The sequence below is a fragment of the Somniosus microcephalus genome, chromosome 19, assembly GCF_052327205.1.
Source record: "Somniosus microcephalus isolate GS21.2 chromosome 19, FLI_Smic_1.0, whole genome shotgun sequence".
NCBI lineage: Eukaryota > Metazoa > Chordata > Chondrichthyes > Squaliformes > Somniosidae > Somniosus > Somniosus microcephalus.
The window spans coordinates 31511800-31532258 of NC_141005.1; the positions used below are offsets into that span (position 1 = coordinate 31511800).

The window sequence follows — 20459 nt, forward strand, 5'->3', positions numbered from 1 at the left end:
TCCCAGAGATGGGACCATCATAACTGAAGTGGTGCCTCACACTTGCGAGGCGTGACAGTGCTGACCACCCCGATTCCCCTGCCAGCAGTCCGAACGGCCCACATTCCATCTGCCCGAGGTACCTCCAGACCCCTTTGAGCAGAAGGAAAAATCTGAAATATGCCTTGGCTCCCAGTTGACGCTTTGTCCCTTCAGAATAAAGTAATCGCTCCTCTCCAGGGTTGGTTACCGTACTCTAGTAAAGGCTTGGGCCTCTCTTAAGCCGATAGTGGAGCCATGCCTGCTAAGATCAGGAGTAGGTTCCATTGAAGGCATCATACGGATTTTTCCTGTGGAAGCCCGAGATCTCCCCCAAACACTACCCCCTGCCCCCAACCCATTGAAGTGGGGGTTGGGCACCCATGGGTCTCTTCTCTTTCCTCCCCCCCACACACACACACACACACACACACACACACACACACACACACACCTTGGAATTTAAAGGGCCACAATTAAATGGGGCAAAATCCCAGCAGAACTGGGCACTGTTCCAAATTTCCAGTCCCCTGGAGTGTCATTAAGACTATTTGCCCTCTCGAGCCCCAGGAATTTCAGAACCGTTGTATCTTGATAAGGCTTGACCTTTCCCCCGACAGCTTTCTCCAGTTGTGTTTTTAACCCAAGCTGTAGTGGATGTTTCTGTATTGAAGTTCTTTATTTTTGTCCCCATGTTGCTCGCTGGAGGGTTTTGGCACAGCAATAGTGTCTCTGTGCTTTGCCTGCAAAGTAAAGCCCCCTCCATGCTGTTTCAACTAGCACTCCACTGTTCGGTGTGAAGTGAAGCTCCCCATTACATCAGTTTGACATTTCAATTTCTCATACTCGCCATCTTATAGCTCATGTAAGGTTGCCAGCTAGTCTAAATTAAGGATAGTTTTGTGTTGTCGGCCCATTCTCACAATGAACTGGACTGAAGCTATCCAAACTGATTTCACATAGACCTCTTAACAACTATCACATTTCATCAGCCTGGGCAGGATTCAGGACCAAGTTCCAGAGGTGAGAAGCCAGTATCAATTACATAGAAACATAGAAGATAGGAGCAGGAGTAGGCCATTCAGCCCTTCGAGCCTGCTCCGCCATTCAACGAGATCATGGCTGATCATCCAAACCCTAGCACCCGGTCCCTACACCGACAACCATCCCACACAAGCCCTATCCCCGTAACCCCACGTATTTAATCCCCCCTAACACTAAGGGCCAATTTTTTTATCATGGCCAATCAACCTAACCCGCACATCTTTGGACTGTGGGAGGAAACCGGAGCACCCAGAGGAAACCCACGCAAACACGGGGAGAATGTCTGTGTGGAGTTTGCACAGACACCCGAGGCCGGATTTGAACCCGGGTCCCTGGCGCTGTGAGGCAACAGTGCTAACCACTATGCCACCGTGCTGCCTATTGTCGAAGGGTGATCTATGGCCTTGCCATGCCCTGCCTCTAACCTCTTCAGCCCTACAACCCTCGGTGAACTCTGGGTTCCTCCAACTTCGACCTCTTGGCATCCCCCACTTCATTCGCTCCACAGTTGGCAGCCGTGCCTTCAATGAGGGTCTAGGCCCTAAGCTCAGGAATTCCCCCTCTGCCTTTCCTTTTAAGACGCTCCTTAAAACCTTCCTCTTTGACCAAGAGTTTGGTCACCTGTCCTAAAGTCTCCTTCTTTGGTCCGGTGTCAATTTTTTCCTGATTACACAACTCTGACGCGCCTCGGGATGTTTTACTACGTTAGGTGCTATTTAAATGCAAATTGTTTTAGTGTGCAATCGCTGTAGATGCCTTGGATTGTACAAGCCCACACGTCCACATCAAGTGAAGGCCTGGGACGGGCTGGAATAACCGCTGTTTGTGATTTGTTGCAGACGGGCGAGATTGAGCCACTTCTCCTACAGTTCACAGAGGAGGAGGAGTTACAGATGAAAAGGATGCTGCAGAGAATGGATGTCCTGGCAAAGGTAGGAAAGGCACTGGGAGCTCCAGCAGAAACTCTGTGTTTTGAAAGTGTTTTACGGTGGGGCAGGGGTGCTCGCAGCTCATCTGAATCGCAATGCCCTCGAGTCCCAGACGCTGCTGTGCTTCTCCTGCACAGAAATCTTCTTTCCTACGATGACGATAGCAAAAATACTGCGGAGGCTGGAAATCTGAAATAACAACAGAAAACGCTGAAAAAACTCAGCAGGCCAGGCAACATCCGTGGAGAGAGAAACAGAGTTAACTTTTCGGGTCGAAACCCTTCTACAGAACTGAGGAAAAAAAGGCAGGAAATTAAAGAGATTAAAAGGCAGTTTGGGGGCTGGGAAATGGGGGAGGGGATGAAAGAAGAGACATTAAGAGATATTCAAGGTGGGACGAGATGGTAATAGGACAGGTAAAGAAACAAACACTGGCTCCAGATGAAGTGTGAAATGTGCTGGCAGAGTGAAAGACAGCTGCCATGTGGGAGAGAGAGGAAAAAAAGGGAAAGGCACAAACCAAAAGTGTGGATAAAAAATATTAAAAGGCTGTAAAGTGCCTAATCGGAAGATGAGGTGCTGTTCCTCGAGTTTACGCTGAGCTTCCGTGGAACAATGCAAGAGGCCGCGGACGGTGAGGTCTGAGTGGGAATGGAGCGGTGAATTGAAATGACAGGCGACTGGAAGCTCGGGGTCCCCCTTACAGACTGAACGGCGGTGTTCCGCAAAGCGGTCACCCAATCTTCTTTCCTACCTGGCTTGAACCCTTTTGTAGGCGTTCAGACAGCAAACCAGTTGCCACTATTTGTATGAATTTAGTTGCCAGTTTCAAGATGAAGCAGCCAACAGCCAGACTTTGCACTGTGAAAAGAATTAAATTTGTTCTTTATTTGTGCCGGGGGAAACGTGGAGGTGTCGCAGCCCTGTTGTTTTGGGTCTAAGACAGTAACTTGTTCTCATTCCCACCCTCCACAGAAAGCCTTGGAGCAGGGGGTCCGCCTGATGGTCGACGCTGAGCAGACCTATTTCCAACCGGCTATCAGCAGACTGACCCTGGAGATGCAGCGGAAATTCAACACCGAGAAGCCCGTCATCTTCAATACCTATCAATGCTACCTGAAGGTAAGGCTAGATGCTGCATTCCCTGGGGGGTGGGAGGAGGGGAGAGGGGGAGGGGAGTGGCCACGTCACCCTTTCTCTGCTGCTCCTCGCTGTCGAGTGTGTTGAAATTTGAGGGATACCGAGAAAAGGCCCGAGTTCTGTAACTGCTGCCTCCTGAGCAGATCTCTCTAAGTCCGTTCTGAGGGGACTGCACTGTCTTTGGGCAAGGATGATCACACTGGATATAATACAAAGTACCTGAGGGCTGATTACGCCAATGGAACTGTAGCTCAGCACACGGCAGCATCTTTACGAGAGGAGAAAGACTTGCATTTATATAGCACCTGTCGTGACCGCAGGATGCTCCAAAGCGCTTTGCAGCCAATTAAATACTTTTGAAGTGTTGTTTTTTTATTTGTTTATGGGATGTGGGCGTCGCTGGCAAGGCCAGCATTTATTGCCCATCCCTAGTTGCCCTTGAGAAGGTGGTGGTGAGCCGCCGCCTTGAACCGCTGCAGTCCGTGTGGTGAAGGTACTCCCACAGTGTTGTTAGGTAGGGAGTTCCAGGATTTTGACCCAGCGATGATGAAGGATCGGCGATATACTTCCAAGTCAGGATGGTGTGTGACTTGGAGGTGGTGGTGTTCCCATGCGCCTGCTGCCCTTGTCCTTCTAGGTGGATGAGGTCGCGGGTTTGGGAGGTGCTGCTGAAGAAGCCTTGGCAAGTTGTTGCAGTGCATCTTGTAGATGGTACACACTGCAGCCACGGTACGCCGGTGGTGGAGGGAGTGAATGTTTAAGGTGGTAGATGGGGTGCCGATCAAGCGGGCTGCTTTGTCCTGGATGGCGTCGAGCTTCTTGAGTGTTGTTGGAGCTGTACTTATCCAGGCAAGTGGAGAGTATTCCATCACACTCCTTACTTATGCCTTGTAGATGGTGGAAAGGCTTTGGGGAGTCAGGAGGTGAAACACTTGCCGCAGAACACCCAGCCTCTGACCTGCTCTTGTTGCCACTGTATTTATGTGGCTGGTCCAGTTAAGATCAGTTAAGTGTAGTCACTGTTGTACTGTAGGAAAGGCGGCAGCCAATTGTGCACAGCAGGTTCCCACAAACAGCAAGAAATATTGGTCAGGACATCAGGGTAAAGCCCCCCCCCTCCCCCTTCTTAGAAATAGTGCTGTGGGATCTTTCACGTTTACCCAAGGAAACATCTCATTCAAAAGACAGCACCTCCAACGGTGCAGCACTCCCTCAGTACTGCCTAGAAGTGTTGGCCTAGATTATAAGCTCAAGTCCTGGAGTGGGACTGGAATCTACAACCTTCTGATTCCGAGTCGAGTGTGCTGCCAACTGCGCCACGGCTGACGCCTGACCTGGGAAGGGAGATAAATAACACAGGCGGAGGTCAAAGCATTCCAGAGAAGTGTTGAAAATCCATGGACAGAGTAGCTGAAGGGCAGCGTGAGCTTTACATGTGTGCCAAGGTCATGTGTAATCAAGCCCTGAAACAACAGCAGTCTCTGTAGACAGCTGACACTGGCTGATTCTGTCGCTGAACTGCTGTCTAGTGCCTCATCAAAGCTGCACTGATTACGAGTGAAGAGGCTGTGTGTGATACTTTTTCCCTTTTCTTTCCACCTCCCCAGGATGCTTATGATAATGTGTCTGTGGATGTGGAGCTGTCCCGTCGGGAAAACTGGTACTTTGGGGTAAAGCTGGTGAGGGGTGCATACATGGCCCAGGAACGAAAACGTGCCAAGGAGATTGGATACGAGGATCCCATCAACAAAACCTATAACGATACGAATGTCATGTATCTCAGGTAGGGATTCTTTCTATAACTGCGAGACGTGAAGGGAGCTTGCTTAAGGCTGTGCAGGGAGGGAGGGGGGTCACTCTCTCGCTCTAAGTTACAGTTGCACAGGGTGATGTGGGGGATGGGTACGAAATTTGCCAAAACTGCCCTAGCTGGTGAGGGGTCTTATTTATAATTGCACAGGTCAGGGGAATTGCATCTGTAGCCAAATGTTGTATTTCCTGCTTGGCTTGGCAGCTCCCTGTGGAACCTCTTTGACTGTTGTGTGAAGGAACTATGGCCTTTTTAAGGCAGGGAGTTTGGTTGGGAGTACACAACTCTGGGCAAGTCAGTCTGCACTACCAAACCTTCTGGGTTGGCTGTGGACTGGTGAACTGGTCATATCATTTTAAAGAAACAGCACACAAGCCAGCTCCTGACGTGACAGTGCCAGGATGATAACAGAGGCGCAACAAATGCACACACAGTGGGCACAGCATGGATTTAGGCCCATCTCCCATGCCACCCTCCCCCCATACTTTATCAGCTTGGGGGTAAACGAATGCCAAGGCCTGATGCTTCCTCAGGAGGCTGTTGGAGGGGATTCCCCCCACCCCTCCCCCCACCCCCCAGGCTGCTGTTGCCTCCGAGTGGGATAGGCCGAAGCCTCAGTGCAGCTTGGTTACTACTTGAAGTTACTGCGTGAACCTTAAGTTAGACCCTGAAAGTCAAACTAACGACAGTACGTGATTTATGCCTGGCCTGTAAGTTGCCGTCAGACTGGTTGCTTATTTTTCCAGTTGTCTTTGTGTCGGACGGGCAAGTGCTGTGGGCCCCCTGGCTTCCTGGCGTTCCTGATCTGCTGCTGTTGTCATTTCAGGTGCTTGGATTACATCCTGGATGAAATCAAAGTGAATATGAAGGCCAACGTGATGGTGGCCTCACACAATGAGCGAACAATCTCGTATGCACTGCAGAGGTAATGAAGAAACGCCTGGTCATGCATCTTTTTGAATGGCGTATTTCTAACGTGATTCTGGGAAAGGGGAGATTGTTGCATTGCCACCGCTTTTACACCCCATCACAGGTGGGGGTTATGGCCTAGGTGGAGCATTGTTTGGGTAGTTGAAGAATTGTGTCTCTTTCTCCTTCTCTCTTTTCCCCCCCCCCCCCCCCGACCTTCCCTCCGGACTTCCGTCTTCATTAAAACCTCAGTTATGGATTCCACAACCAAGGTCAAGGTGCTGTAAATCTTTTCCTGTTTTCTTGCTGGGTTTAATATTCATGTTGCAACATGGGACGCTCGATGCCTTGGATTGTATAACCTCACCATTTGCGTCCTTGGCCTTGGTTGTGGAATCCATAACTGAGGCTTTAATGAGTAAAGGGGGATCTGTTGAGATTATAACCCGACTCATGCACACCACTGTCCCTGCTCTTTCTGCCCATTGCCTGCCAAAATAAATCTAACCTCGAGACGTACTAGTGTGAAATTCTATTAATTAATTGCTAACTCCCTGTTGTTTTTCTCACAGAATGCACGAACTTGGCCTCCATCCATCAGCAAAGAAAATCTACTTTGGCCAATTACTGGGCATGTCTGATCAGATCAGCTTCCCTCTCGGTACGTGAGCTAGAAGCGAATGATCCTGCACTAACTGCTGGGTAACGTAACCTTGTAGTGAATCCAGTGTCCAGGTAATAGTGTCCTGCCAGGATCGTGACTGTCTTCAGGGTCACTCAAGGTGGTGTGGGGTCTTCCTTTTCCTGTGTTTGGCGAGTCTCCAGGTTGGATCCTATCTAGTGTTTCCCACTTCCTGGGATATATTTGAGAAATGAAAAATCCATTGGGATTATAGGAGATAATTTATGGAGAATTGTGGCGCAACCTAAAATGTGTTTTTTTTTTCAAAATTAAAAATAATTGGGCATTTGTGTCTTTAAGGATCCTGGGAGATGTGAGCTGGGTTTAACTCTGACAGGAAGCTGTGATGGCGCTAACTGGTAACCCCCCCCTTCCCCACCTCCAATCCCCACATTACATGCTGGCGGATTTGAGACCTGGTCAGAACTCTTTATTTCAAATTCTTGGTTTGAAGACTTAGATGACACTGAAGTATCTGAAATAATGTGACGTGAACTTGATCAGGGCTTTGGGTTTAAAAAAAATAAAAAATAAAAAATAAGTTAACCCTCTTTATTCTGTCTCTCGCAGGCCAGGCTGGGTACCCAGTGTACAAGTATGTCCCCTACGGTCCAGTGGAGGAGGTTTTGCCCTACCTGTCACGACGTGCGCAGGAAAACCGGGGCATGGTGGCAGGAACCATGCGGGAACGCCAACTCCTGTGGAATGAGCTGAAACGCAGGCTCTCAAAGGGGGAATTGTTCAAACCCGTGTATTAGAGGGGGCCTGTGCAGGAGAGGGCCTGGCAGTCTGGTTTCAGGAGTGACCATTGGGGAGGAGGGGGGTCTCTATGTCGATGCACGAAGCACTTTAATGGTGCGGGGGAGGGGGTGCTCTCCTGTAACTCGATTAGGAATATTCAAAGCTTTGGGGGTTAGTATTGCTCCTCAACCACGGTTTTAAGTAAAAATAATTCTGCTTGGTGGACCTTCAGTATCTGTAGCATCATTGGCCCCTGCCCTTTATCCTGTGCTGTGTGATTGTCCGGCCCTTTCCTTCTACCAACTGTCAACCCCATCCAGAGCCCATCAGATATGTTGACATTTTGAAAATACAGCGATTTTTAATTTTTTTAAAATCCTGACTGGTGAGGGGGAGGGTGGTTCCATGGATATTCTCCTGCTCGTTTTCCATAATTTTGGCGCAAGAGCCACGGGGAAATGGCGTAGACACTGTGTGCCCACCATATTTCTGGGGTTTCCGCTGCTGTACTGCTAAAGTTACGTCGGACGAGCAGGAAACCACCCGCGGAAATGCCCCCCTCTGTTTCCCTGCGTACGTTTGTTACTCGGCAACTGCAATTAGCAATGCAAAAATCCATTCTTCAATTATTTTTTTTTAAAGTGGCAGCGGCAGGGCGAAGAGTTTATTGCCTCAGTCTCATGCAGGCTCCTCTCCCCTGATATACTCAGCCCAATACCTTCCTTCAGACAGCTGGAAGGAGCAAGGGGAGGCTCTGCTCTGCCACTTTGTAGAAGGATTTCCACATCCTTACTGCTCTGCTGCTGTTTGCGAGCCAGCACCAGTGGCTGTACAGAATGAGACCTGTATCACTGTTTGAACGCTACGTGCATCTCGTGAGCTGTCTGCCCCGTGTCATGTGAGCATGCTTGATTTTTGACAGTATATTTACATGTGTATATACTAATACCACTGCAGTTACAGAGCATTGATGAGGGTGACCACAGAACTGTCAGCACTGGAAGTGGACTGAATAATCTTCAATTTTAACTTTGCCTCATTTCTAATATGTAAATTAGCCCTATTCTGTTATGTGACTTATCAGAGTTTTGGTTAACTGCGTTGTTGCCGATCTAACCCATTAACCTGCCATCGCCTTGTTGTAATCTGGCCTCGGAAGGCAAGACACTGCATTACGCACAAGTAGATAAGAGCTAGTGCTCGTCTACAGCTGCTGAGCCGGCCTAATTAAAAGCACACGGCGGTATTTTAATCACACCTATCTGAACAATTTCAGTCAATCTGCAGCACCCTACTTTAAAGGGGCATGTTGGACTTTGCCACCTTACTGTGTAATGTGCACGGAACTATCCCGCAGAGGTGCTTACGGTTGTTTAATTTAGAGACTGGTCTAGCCAGCTTTCAGAGGTGTTTTGTTTACTATGACTAGACAATGGAAAAAAAGTGGGCTCTTTTTTGATGATTTGTGGTGGGAAACAATCCATTCCCATTTTGGGCTGCTGTAGTCCCATCAGATACTTCCAAATGTAGAATAAAGCTCCCTCTACGCTATCCCATCATGCATTTCATGGCCAAATGTATCAGTCGGTAAAACATGGTGCCTGACCTGGGAATGCCTGGTGGGATAGCAGGTCTTGGATGGTCCCCTCTCTCTGATCCAACAATGTGCCTCACCCTCTGTCTGAGAAGAGTGTCCACTCCCCATATTGGGCACTCGTATGAGTGACCATGACTGTTTGGTGTCAGATTAAGGAAGAACCTCATTGCAGGCAGCAGAGAGAAGAGGGATTCTTCTCGAATGGGTAGTGAGTGCGGGAGGCAGGCCTGATCACTACAGGACCACTATTGCGCTGCTGTTGATTCGGATGTTGAACGGTTGCTGTTATTTTCTCTCTTTTGTACCTTAGGAAGGTAAGGTGATTTGTTTTTGGTGGGGGGTGGGGGGAGCAGGGCTAGTATTGTGTTTGCTACAGATGTTCATGAAAAACATGAATTGGATTGTGCCCCGTTTTACTAGGAGTTGGGAGATTTGATGCATTTGTGCGTGAAGGGAAAGATCAACTAGTGGGCACAAACCATTGGCGCTGAAATGCCTGGCGACACCTGATTTTAGTGTGTTGAGGTGAAAGTCAGATTTATATTTCGGAGGATTTTTAATGTTTTAAAGGCTTGGGAATGTGCTGTGAGACTGGAGGAAAGGGGCGCCTGGCTCTGCAAGCCTGAAATAAGAGGCGGAACGAGCTTCAGAAATGTAGGACTCTGACGCTCATTTCGAAAAGCCTGTGCTATTGTGAACCCACTGCGAGTTTTTGCCCCTTGAAAGGCTTGATCAGATCCGAAAGTCTGTGGCGCTGCCGTGAAGTGGACCTTTCTTTTCTTGGGAGTGCCCGAGGCATTAGGAGCGAGGGTTGACTACATGTCGGAGCTGCTAATGTAGCAGTGCCTAGTGTCAGCCCCGCTACTGGAGTGGTCACGGGGCCATCTGAAGTTTCAGATTATTTAAACTGGTCTGAGAGGTCATCAGGGGAAGATGGGGAGGGTATCTGGGTCTGTGTGGGGACCCCGATGCAAAGGGGTTTGTTTTAACTTGTTTGGAAGTTTTTACTGTGTTCTCTACTGATTTTATTTTGTGTGTTCCATCCTGTCTTGGGGTTTTCAATAAATCTATTTGTGTATATATTGTTTACAGTATGTGTCTTTTTGTCAGTGTTTAAGTCAGCTGAGTGTCTGATAGACCCATCACTGTGCTTCAGTCTCCAAGCTACTGAGCAGTCCAAAATAAATGCTGCAAATACACAACAGGTCCCTCAACGTTCTGACAAAAAGCAGAAATGTTGATGTATTGTTTTCAGATGCTGACTGATCTGCTAAGTATTTTTGTCACTTTTTCAGTTTGCCCTTTTATTTGTAAATCCACACAAGCAGAGTTTGTTTGCCCAGTGGGAGGCTTGGAGTCTCCCCACTTGCCTAAGTGCAGAGAGCTTGGATGCAGCTTGGCAAGAACCAAGTGTTGCGTTTGCAAAGATAATCCAGAGACCGTAAGCAGAGTTCAGTTCATGTTGCTTTTTTAATGGCTGCTCCACACACACACTTCCAGGCAAAAGCAATCGAATGCCTATACACAATACAATGATAACAGCACTATCAAACTCCATGTGCTCAGGCCAAGGCAATCGAGTACCTATCACCAATGTCAGACATAACACCAAGGCTTCGGGGTCCTGCTGGCTTTTAACCGCACGGCTGATCGGCACAGAGCACTGGTAAACATCCCGATATTAAATCGAGGAAAAACTGGAAACGCATAGCAGATCAGTCAGAATCTGTAAAGAGAAAAGACAGATTAACATATTGGGTGTGTACTCTTCATTACAGCATTGGTAAGAATCCTGCTGGTTATTGACCTAGGGCTAATCTGCCTCTTGGGGCAATGACTTGTAAGCTTATCTGGTGCCAAGCAGGAAAAATCCCAGCTCTAGAGGCCGATCTGTCCCTCCAGGTCCTATTGTTGATCCAGGCTGAGTTGTCAATTATCGACCGTGACCTTGGTTACTGTATGGACCTGACTGGCTCAAGGATCTGTTATTCATTCTGCCACAGAATCAGCCCAATTTTCTATCTTTTTGATCCAACTCGACCCTTAAAAAAAAAAAAAAAACTCCCTCCCCAGGAAAATGTCCACCAGTTGGTCATTAAATAATGTAGCATGGCCTGGGTTGTTCTTGCCAGGCCTTGATATTCCATCCATTCATTTTAATGGTGGGCTAGGGAGCACAAAAATGAAAAAGTTCCAGCTTGTCAGCTTGAGAAACTCCCTTGAGCAAGATGTGAACAGCACAACATGCCATAAAGTGAGTACATTAGCACCATCTCCTAACCATAGCATAAACATAAACTGTACCCCACTGAATAGTGACTTCACCAGTTGGAGGACAATGACTCTGGTTTTTAACATACATCTACATTCAGGTTGGTACTTTATGGACAGCCTGGATTTTGCACCTGCCATTTCTCATGGTAAATGACTGATCTCGTCTATACCATGGGGAGATTCTGAATGAAGGCCTGTTGTTTCTCCAAAGAGAGGTAGAGGACGAACACTTCTTGTACAGTGACTGGCACCCAGTCAAACTGGCAAAGATGTGAAAGTGTGACACTGGGAGAAATAAAATCACTTTTTGTAGCACTGGGGGGTTCTTCATGTACTCTGATGGTCCTCACACATTCCCTTCCCACCTATGCATTGCTGGGCTGTGCTTTGTTAGAGGGGATATCATATGGTCATAACCAGAGCACACATCGTTCTAAACCACCTGTGGCTACGCAAGGACGCAAGAGTACTCAGTGTTGCTAATCTATTATTGGGGCGATACTGTGCTCTCTGGACAGTGGGCTGGGGTTTAGTAGTGCTCATAGCTTGCACAGAGACAGAGACGTGCATAGATACACAATGGGATCTACAGTCACTAATCAGCACACTAGAAACTCTTCACTTGCTTCATGGGGAGTGTTACAGAAAGCAGCAGTTGAGTTCTTGCGAATCTAAGGCTATAACTGAAGTTTAGACTTCCATCTTTCAGCCCTCAACTTAGTCTCGCAATTATCTAGTAAACTTTGGATGACAGAGCAGAGAAGGTGCGAGGAACAGGGTGAGATTCTGTTTGAATCCTTTTGATAGATTATCTGGTAACATAGACAAATCAAATTTAGCATCTTCCAGATCTTTGTACGTAATTGGATATGCTTTATGGAATCTTGATTGAGAGACAAGTCAGAGAATAAGTGCACAAAATATGTCAATCCATAAAGGTAAATTAAAATCAATAGCACAAAACATTCAATGCTTGCAGGATAAAGGAGAATATGAAATACTCCTCACCAATTCTGTTGGTGAAATGACGCATTTTATACTGTTGGTGCAAAAGCCTCGTTTCTTGGCTTCTCCACTGTTGGTAGGTTCCAATTAAAGTCGAACACAACTTCCTCTTCACTTGTATAATCAGAACAAAAAAACCTAGAACCCAACAATCCGCAATGCTATTTACAGCATTTTCAGGAGGAGAGACACATCTGCCCACTGAGGACGTGCACTCCTGACCCTGCTGGAATTCATGGTTCTGTGGCGGAGACCACATAGGGACAATAACACAATGTATAGCCAATGCTGTTATATGTACCTAAATAGAATTCACTGTATAGCAATGTTGTGATATGTACATGCTGGGTTGGGTTATCGGTGCAGGGTCCCTTTAAGAGCGTCGGTAGCGTGATGACATCATGATGTTGGTTGCGTGATGACATCATAGCCCCTGCACGGGGCTGAGCCCTTCAGACCTCGTGGAGAGTGATTAAAGAAAGACACGTTTTGCCTTTGCTTAAACAAAAGCCTCTACTTGTTTTCTATCGATCCCAACATTGGTGACCCCGCTGCTCTTTTGGACGATTCCAAAGACCTCACCTGAAATGGCGACGAACGCCGTTTCCATCAAATTACCCGAGTTTTGGGAACAACAGGCTGCCGCTTGGTTCTCCCAGGCCGAGGCTCAATTTGCACTCCGGGACATCACCGCGGACGACACGAGGTACTACTACGTCATCTCTGCTGTTGGCAGCTCTACCGCGGCCAGAGTCGTGAACCTGCTCGAAAACCCCCCCAGAGCTCAACAAATACGGTACGCTGAAAGCGCACCTTTTACAAACTTTCGGACTCACCAAAGCCGAACGCGCACACCGGCTTCTCTCTCTACCCAGGCTTGGCGATTCCAAGCCCTCGGAGCTGATGGACCACATGCTGGCCCTCCTGGGCACACACACGCCATGCTTCCTCTTCAAGGAACTGTTCCTTCAACAGCTACCAGGTCAGGTACGGTCGGCTTTAGCCAACTCTTCCACTACCGATTTCCGCGACCTGGCCAAGGAGGCCGACAAATTTTTCTCCGCCGGGCAACAGTACTGCGCGGCCACGCGGAGCCCTGCCCCCACTGATACAGCCCAACGGCGGCAACCCTCAAGCCTCTGCTTCTACCATGCGCAGTTCAGCCCCAAAACCAGGAAGTGCCAGCCCCCGTGCAGTTTTCCCACGTCGAAACAAACTAAAGACCACTCGTCGGCGGCTATGGCTGTTGGCCGTTCAGGCAGTTTGTTGTTTATTACAGACACTGACTCCGAACGTTGTTTCCTTTACGACACGGGCGCCCAGGTGAGTGTCCTGCCCACGTCAACCATAGACATTCAAGGGGGGAACCACGGCCCCGTCCTCGAAGCTGCCAACGGCAGTTCCATCCGCACCTTCGGGAAACGGAACGTGGCGCTTTGTTTTGGCACAGCAAAAGTGTCCACCCGCCTTCTCGGCGCTGACTTCCTCTGCGCCAATGGCCTTTTGGTGGACGTCAAGAACCGACGTCTCATCAACGCGGAAACCTTCAGCTCGCTCCCGTGTTCTCTCAGCGGGTCCAGCACGACGCAGTTGTCCAGCGCACTCTCGGCCTTTGACGAGTTTTCCCGCCTCCTCGCCGAGTTCCCGGACCTCACGAAGCCCACGTTCTCGTCCGCCACCTCCAAACACCGGGTAGAACACCACATCTCGACCACTAGACCGCCCGTCTATGCCCGCGCTCAGCGCCTCGACCTGGGGAAGCTCGCCATCGCCAAAGCCGAGTTCGACACCATGGAGCACCTCGGCATCATCCGCCGGTCGAATAGTCCATGAGCTTCGCCCCTCCACATCTCCCCGAAACCAGGTGGCGGGTGGCGCCCATGTAGAGATTACTGGTGCCTCAACGATGCGACGACCCCCGACTGCTATCCGATTCCACACATCCAGGACTTTTCCACCCGCCGGGCCGGGAAAGTGTTATTCTCGAAAGTGGACCTCGTCCGCGGTTACCACCAGGTCCCTGTCTGGCCACAGGATGTCCTGAAAACCGCGGTGATCACCCCGTTCGGGCTATTCGAATTTCTCCGCATGCTATTCGGCCTCAAAAACGCCGCACAGGCTTTTCAATGCCTAATGGACACCGTGTTACGGGACCTGACATTCCTGTTCGTATACCTGGACGACATCCTCATCGCCAGCGCCTCCAAGACGGAGCATGTGTCCTACCTCCGGACTCTCTTCGAACGCCTCAGCCAACACAGCCTAATCATCAATCCGGCCAAGTGCCAGTTCGGGCTGTCCTCAATCGACTTTCTCGGGCACCGCATCATGAAGGACGGGGCAGTGCCACTGCCATCGAAAGTGGAGGCCGTGATGGACTTCCCGCGACCCCTCACCGTGAAGGCCCTGCAGGAGTTTTTGGGCATGGTGAACTTCTACCATCGTTTCGTCCCCCGAGCAGCTCAGCTTATGCGGCCCCTTTACGAGGCCCTCAAAGGCAAGCCCGACAAACTCGCCGTCGACTGTGCCGATGAGATGGCCAATTCTTTCACGGACACGAAAAGGGCCCTGGCTAACGCGACCATGCTGGCGCATCCGTTACCTGATGCGCCGATCGCTCTCACCACCGACGCCTCGGACTATGCGGTCGGCGCCATCCACGAACAGTGGGTCAACGGCACCTGGCAGCGGCTCGCCTTCTTCAGCTGGCAGCTCCGCCCCAACGAGCGGAAGTACAGCACCTTTGATCGCAAGCTTCTCGGCCTCTACCTCGCCGTCCGACACTTCCGTTTCCTGCTGGAGGCCCACCCGTTCATGGCGTTCGTGGACCACAAGCCATTGACATTCGCCATGGCCAAAGCCTCCGAGCCGTGGTCGGCCCGTCAGCAACGCCAGTTGGCCTTCATCTCGGAGTTTACAACGGACATCCAGCATGTGGCTGGGAAAGACAACCCCGTCGCCAACTCTCTCTCCCGAGCCGTCGCCAGCGCCGTACACCTCGGCATTGACTACACCCGCATGGCGGCCGACCAGGCCTCCGACCCAGACGTCCAGGCCTACAGGACGGCGGTCACGGGCCTTCAACTAGCGGACGTCGCGTTCGACGCTGCCGACACCACACTCCTGTGCGACATGTCCGTTGGGCAGCCACGTCCCGTTGTGCCCGAAGAGTGGAGACGGCAAGTTTCGATGCCATCCATAATCTTTCCCACCCGGGCAGGAAGCCGTCACAGAAGCTGGTGGCGGCTAAGTTCATCTGGCACGGGCTCAGGAAAGACATTTGAAACTGGGCCAGCACCTGCGTGGTATGCCAACGCTCGAAAGTACATCGCCATATTAAGGCCCCGTTGGCGCCTTTTGCGGTGCCCGAGAGGCGGTTCGACCACGTTAACGTGGACCTGGTGGGGCCCCTGCCGCCCTCCCGCGGGTTCACCCACCTCCTCACAATGGTCGACAGAACCACCCGATGGCCAGAAGCCGTCCCGCTGTCTTCAACGATGGCCGCCGATGTGGCTCGGGCGTTCATCAGCACTTGGGTCGCCCGGTTCAGCGCCCCATCTGACATTTCCTCCGACCGGGGGCCCCAGCTCACGTCAGAGCTCTGGAACGCTGTCGCCCGAGGCCTCGGGTTGAGACTTCACAGCATACCACCCTCAGGCTAACGGGCTGTGCGAACGGTTTCATCGCTCCATGAAAGCCGCGCTCCAGGCCAGCCTCTGGGACAACGGCTGGATCGACAGACTCCCGTGGCTCATGCTGGGACTCGGGACCGTTGCCAAGGAGGACCTCCAGTCCTCGTCCGCCGAGCTTGTCTACGGACAGCCGCTACGGGTTCCCAGGGATTTCGTCCCCAACGCAACGGAACCTTGGTCCGCAGCCCGTCAGCGGTCCGACCTTCTGGACAACGCCAAGGTTTTCACGCCAGTGCCCACATCGCAGCACGGCCTCCCGCAGTCCCACGTTCCGCTCGACCTTTGTGAGGCGGAGTACGTTTTCGTCCGCCACGACGCCCACCGGGGACTTCTTCAGCCACCCTATGAGGGACCATTCCGCGTCCTGGAAACCGGGGACAAGACCTTCGTAGTGGATGTCGGCGGTAAGCCAGACTACATTTCTGTGGACCGTCTTAAGCCGGCCCACCTGGATCTGGACCGACCCGTTGAGTTGGCACAGCCCCTGAGGCGGGGCCGACCTCCGGTTTCCGCACCCTCAGTCCACCACCGAGCGCCCGAGGTCCCTCCGACGGACCCCCCGGTCCCCGCCCTGGAACTGAGGAGCCATTCCAGCCATGTGATCCGGCCCCCCTCAACGACTGACATTGCCAGTGCTAGTGAATTCTGGGGGGACATGTGGTGGAGACCACATAGGGACAATAACATAATGTATAGCCAATGCTGTTATATGTACCTAAACACAATTCACTATGTATAGCAATGTTGTGATATGTACATGCTGGGTTGGGTTATCGGTGCAGGGTCCCTTTAAGAGCGTCAGTAGCGTGATGATGTCATGACGTCGGTTGCGTGATGACGTCATAGCCCCTGCACAGGGCTGAGCCCTTCAGACCTCGTGGAGAGTGATTAAAGAAAGACACGTTTTGCCTTTGCTTAAACAAAAGCCTCTGCCTGTTGTTTTCTATCTATCCCAACAGTTCGCTCATTTACAAATTGAGTGTCGGGTTAGGAGTACCAATCCTATGTCAAGCGGGAGTAAAACAATGGGGGAATTAAAAACCTACAGCAGCAGCAGCTTTCTGGAGGGATTGCAAATAAGAATTTTGTCAGAATGTAGAACATGCAATGATGTCTTGCCAGGGAATTCCTTTACTTTTTTCAAGACTTGAAGATTGGCTTCAAAGTCCAGCAGTGGTAGAGGAACCAATGACGGTCTCAGGCAACTGGTGTCACATCAAACGAGCGAGCCCAGAACTTCAGTGATGTTGACCTATAGGTCCTCATTGATGAGAAAGATTGCTTGCTGAGCTCACAGGGAAGGAAGCCCGTGAAGGGTTTGACCTGAGCTATGGGGAGGAGGGTGGCAATGACACTGAGGACCAACTCTCTGACCCGCAGGAGCAGACCAGTGCCAGATGTTCAATGAGCTGATGAGGACAGATGTAAGAGAATTCCCACTTTACTGGGAACATAAGAATAGGAATAGACCATTTAGCCCCTCGAGCCTGTTCCACCATTCAATGAGATCATGGCTGATCTGTGACCTAACTCCATCTATCTGCCTTTGCCCCATATCCTTTAATACCTTTGGTTAATAAAAATCTATCAATCACAGATTTAAAGTCAACAATTGACCTAGCATCAATTGCTGTTTGCAGAAGAGAGTTCCAAACTTCTATCACCCTTTGTGTATAGAAGTGTTTCCTAACTTCACTCCTGAAAGGTCTGGCTCTAATGTTTAGACTCTGCCCCCTAGTCCTAGACTCCTCAACCGGTGGAAATAGTTTCTCTCTATCTACCCTATCTGTTCCCCTTAATATCTTGTAAACTTCGATCAGATCACCCTTAACCTTGCAATTCCAGGGAATACAACCCTAATATGTGTAATCTCTCCTCGTAATTTAACCCTTTGAGTCCAGGTATTATTCTGGTAAACCTACGCTGCACTCCCTCCAAGACCAATATATCCTTCCTAAGGTGTGGTGCCCAGAACTGCTCACAGTACTCCAGGTATGGTCTAACCAGGGCTTTGTATAGCTGTAGTATAACTTCTACCCCCATGTATTCTCGTCCTCTAGCTATAAAGGCCAGAATCCATTAGCCTTTTTGATTATTTTCTGTACCTGTCCACAACATTTTAATGATCTATGTTCTTGGACCTCCAAGTCTCTTTGGACCTCCGCTGTTTCTAGCTAGTACTCTGTTCTATCCATTTTAGGTCCAAAATGGATAACCTCACATTTGCCTACATTGAAATCCATTTGCCAGTTTTGCGCATTCACTTAATCTATTAATATCTCTGTAATTTTATGCTCCCATCTACACTGCTTTCAGTGCTGCCTATTTTTGTGTCATCGGCAAACTTGGATATGTGGCTTTCTATCCCATCATTTAAGTCATTAATAAATACTGTGAATAGTTGAGGCCCCAACACAGATCCCTGCGGGACACCACTAGTCACATCCTGCCAATTAGAGTACTTGCCCATTACCCCTACTCTCTGTCTCCTGCTGCTGAGCCAGTTTCCTAACCAGGTCAATAATTTGCCTTCAATTCCACGAGCTTCAACTTTAGCTAACAATCTCTTATGAGGGACTTTATCAAATGCTTCTGGAAGTCCATATAGATAACATCCATAGACATTCTCCTGTCCACTACTTTAGGCATCTCTTCAAAAAATTCAATCAGGTTTATCGGGCATGACTTACCCTTTACAAATCCATGCTGGCTCTCTCTGATCAGCTGAAAATTTTCAAGGTGTTCAGTCACTCTATCCTTAATTATAGACTCTAGTAATTTCCCGACAACAGATGTTAGGCTATCTGGTCTATAATTCCCTGGTTTCCCCCTCTCGCGTTTCTTAAAAAGCGGAGTGACGTGCAATTTTCCAATCTAAAGGAACAGTTCCTGAATTGAGAGAACTTTGGAAGATAATAGTTAGGGCATCTGCAATGTTCTCACCTACTTCCTTTAAACCTCTGGGCTGGATACCATCTGGTCCTGGGGATTTATCACTCTTCAGTGCCATTATTTTCTTCAATACTGTTATTTTGCTTATGTTAATTTTGGTGATTACCCATCCTTGATTCAATATTAGTTTCCTTGGGATGTCCGGCATGCTGTCCTCTTCCTCTACTGTAAATATTGACGCAAAGTAATTATTCAACATGTCCGTCATCTCCTTATATTCATTTAAGATTCTTCTTTTAACTTGGGCACTATGGAACCCTCGCCCACCCCAATGAACACCCTCACTTAACTGGAATGACAAGTCATCATGCACAGCACACCGTGGTTCAATGGCTTTTTACCTCTTCCACCTGCAACCTGTGATTAGAACTCCCATCACAACCCTTACTACCATACCAGATTTCCTTCCTTAAAAGACATTCGTGAACCAGTTGGATTTTTATGACAATCCAAAAGCTTCTTGGACACCTTTGCTTTCAGATATTTTAAAAACTGAATTCAGATTCTCAAACCGCCATGGTGAGATTTGAACATTCTCTGATTATTATGACTCCGGTAACATAGTACGAGGCTGTCATACCCTCTATGTCCTTATCCATGCCTTTTTCATAATTTTAGCTATTTGCACATTCTTTTAAAGTATTTTCGTTCCCTTACTGCAGGGGAGTTATCCCCGGTGTCATGGCCAATATTTATCCTTCAACCAACATCATTAAAATTATCTGGTCATTATCATATTGCTGTTTGTGGGACCTTGCTGTGCGCAGATTGTCTGCCGCGTTTCCGACATTACAAAGAGTCGATACTTCAAAATTTATTGACTGTAAAGCACTGTGGGACATTCCCAGGTCATGCAAGGCATTGTATGAATACAAGTCTTTGTTTCCTTCTTTCTTTTTACTGAGGTGATCTTTTATTGTCTGACAATTTCCTGCTTTTCTATCAAGCAGTTTTTAGTCATTCAACCCATTCAACTCAAACTTTCTCTCTGTGATTGGAGTAGCTGTTGTTGTTTTCCCCACTCCTTTATTTTGCCCATCCCTGATTGAAATGCTTGCTTATCTTTCGGTTTCAGCTTTTACAAAAGAGCTTTTACTCGTCTCCTTTCACAGATGTTGAAAACCTGTTGTGTGTTGACAGATCCGCTGTGTATTTCCTACGTTTCTTCTTTTTATTTGGATTCCCTCTATAAAGCTCCAGTGACCATATTGTTGCCTTGGCAAATGTTGAATCGCCTGCAGTAGTTGTCACGATTGTAGTTTGACTGTGACCCTGGTGTAGCCATGGCTGGTTTGGATGAACACTGGTCATGGACACATTTTAAGGTAAATATCTTTGTGAACAGCAGCTACCAATTTTGACTGACTGGAGTAGAACTGCCTGGAGTTTGTGACCTGTTCAGTACGTTAGCTGTGGTAGTACATCAGACCGAGTGAGGGAGACATTCAGCGGGCTGCATTTATGCAGCGCCTTTAATGTAGTGAAACAGCCCAAAGCATTTCACAGGAGCGTCATCGAACACAATTTGACACCGAGCCCCAGGAGGACATATTGGGACAGGAGAGCAGAAGCTTGGTCAAAGCAGTCGGTTTTAACCCTTAGCTGCAAGAGCTACAGACCCTTGTGAATGGAACGGAGCGCTCGGTTACTGTAACTGTTGGAAGTT

At 49.0% G+C, this 20459-nt stretch overlaps 1 protein-coding gene across 1 annotated transcript in view; it reads left to right on the plus strand.

Annotated features, from left to right (window-relative positions):
- prodhb (proline dehydrogenase (oxidase) 1b) overlaps nucleotides 1-9950 on the plus strand; it is a 41829-nt gene extending 31879 nt beyond the window's left edge. Inside the window, exons 9-14 of the mRNA XM_085961482.1 lie at nucleotides 1902-1994; nucleotides 2967-3113; nucleotides 4739-4914; nucleotides 5768-5866; nucleotides 6423-6511; nucleotides 7103-9950. Of these exons, the coding sequence (XP_085817608.1) occupies nucleotides 1902-1994; nucleotides 2967-3113; nucleotides 4739-4914; nucleotides 5768-5866; nucleotides 6423-6511; nucleotides 7103-7290 (792 nt within the window). The 3' untranslated portion in view covers nucleotides 7291-9950. The remainder of the gene's footprint in view (nucleotides 1-1901; nucleotides 1995-2966; nucleotides 3114-4738; nucleotides 4915-5767; nucleotides 5867-6422; nucleotides 6512-7102) is intronic.
- The last annotated feature ends 10509 nt before the right edge of the window (nucleotides 9951-20459 follow it).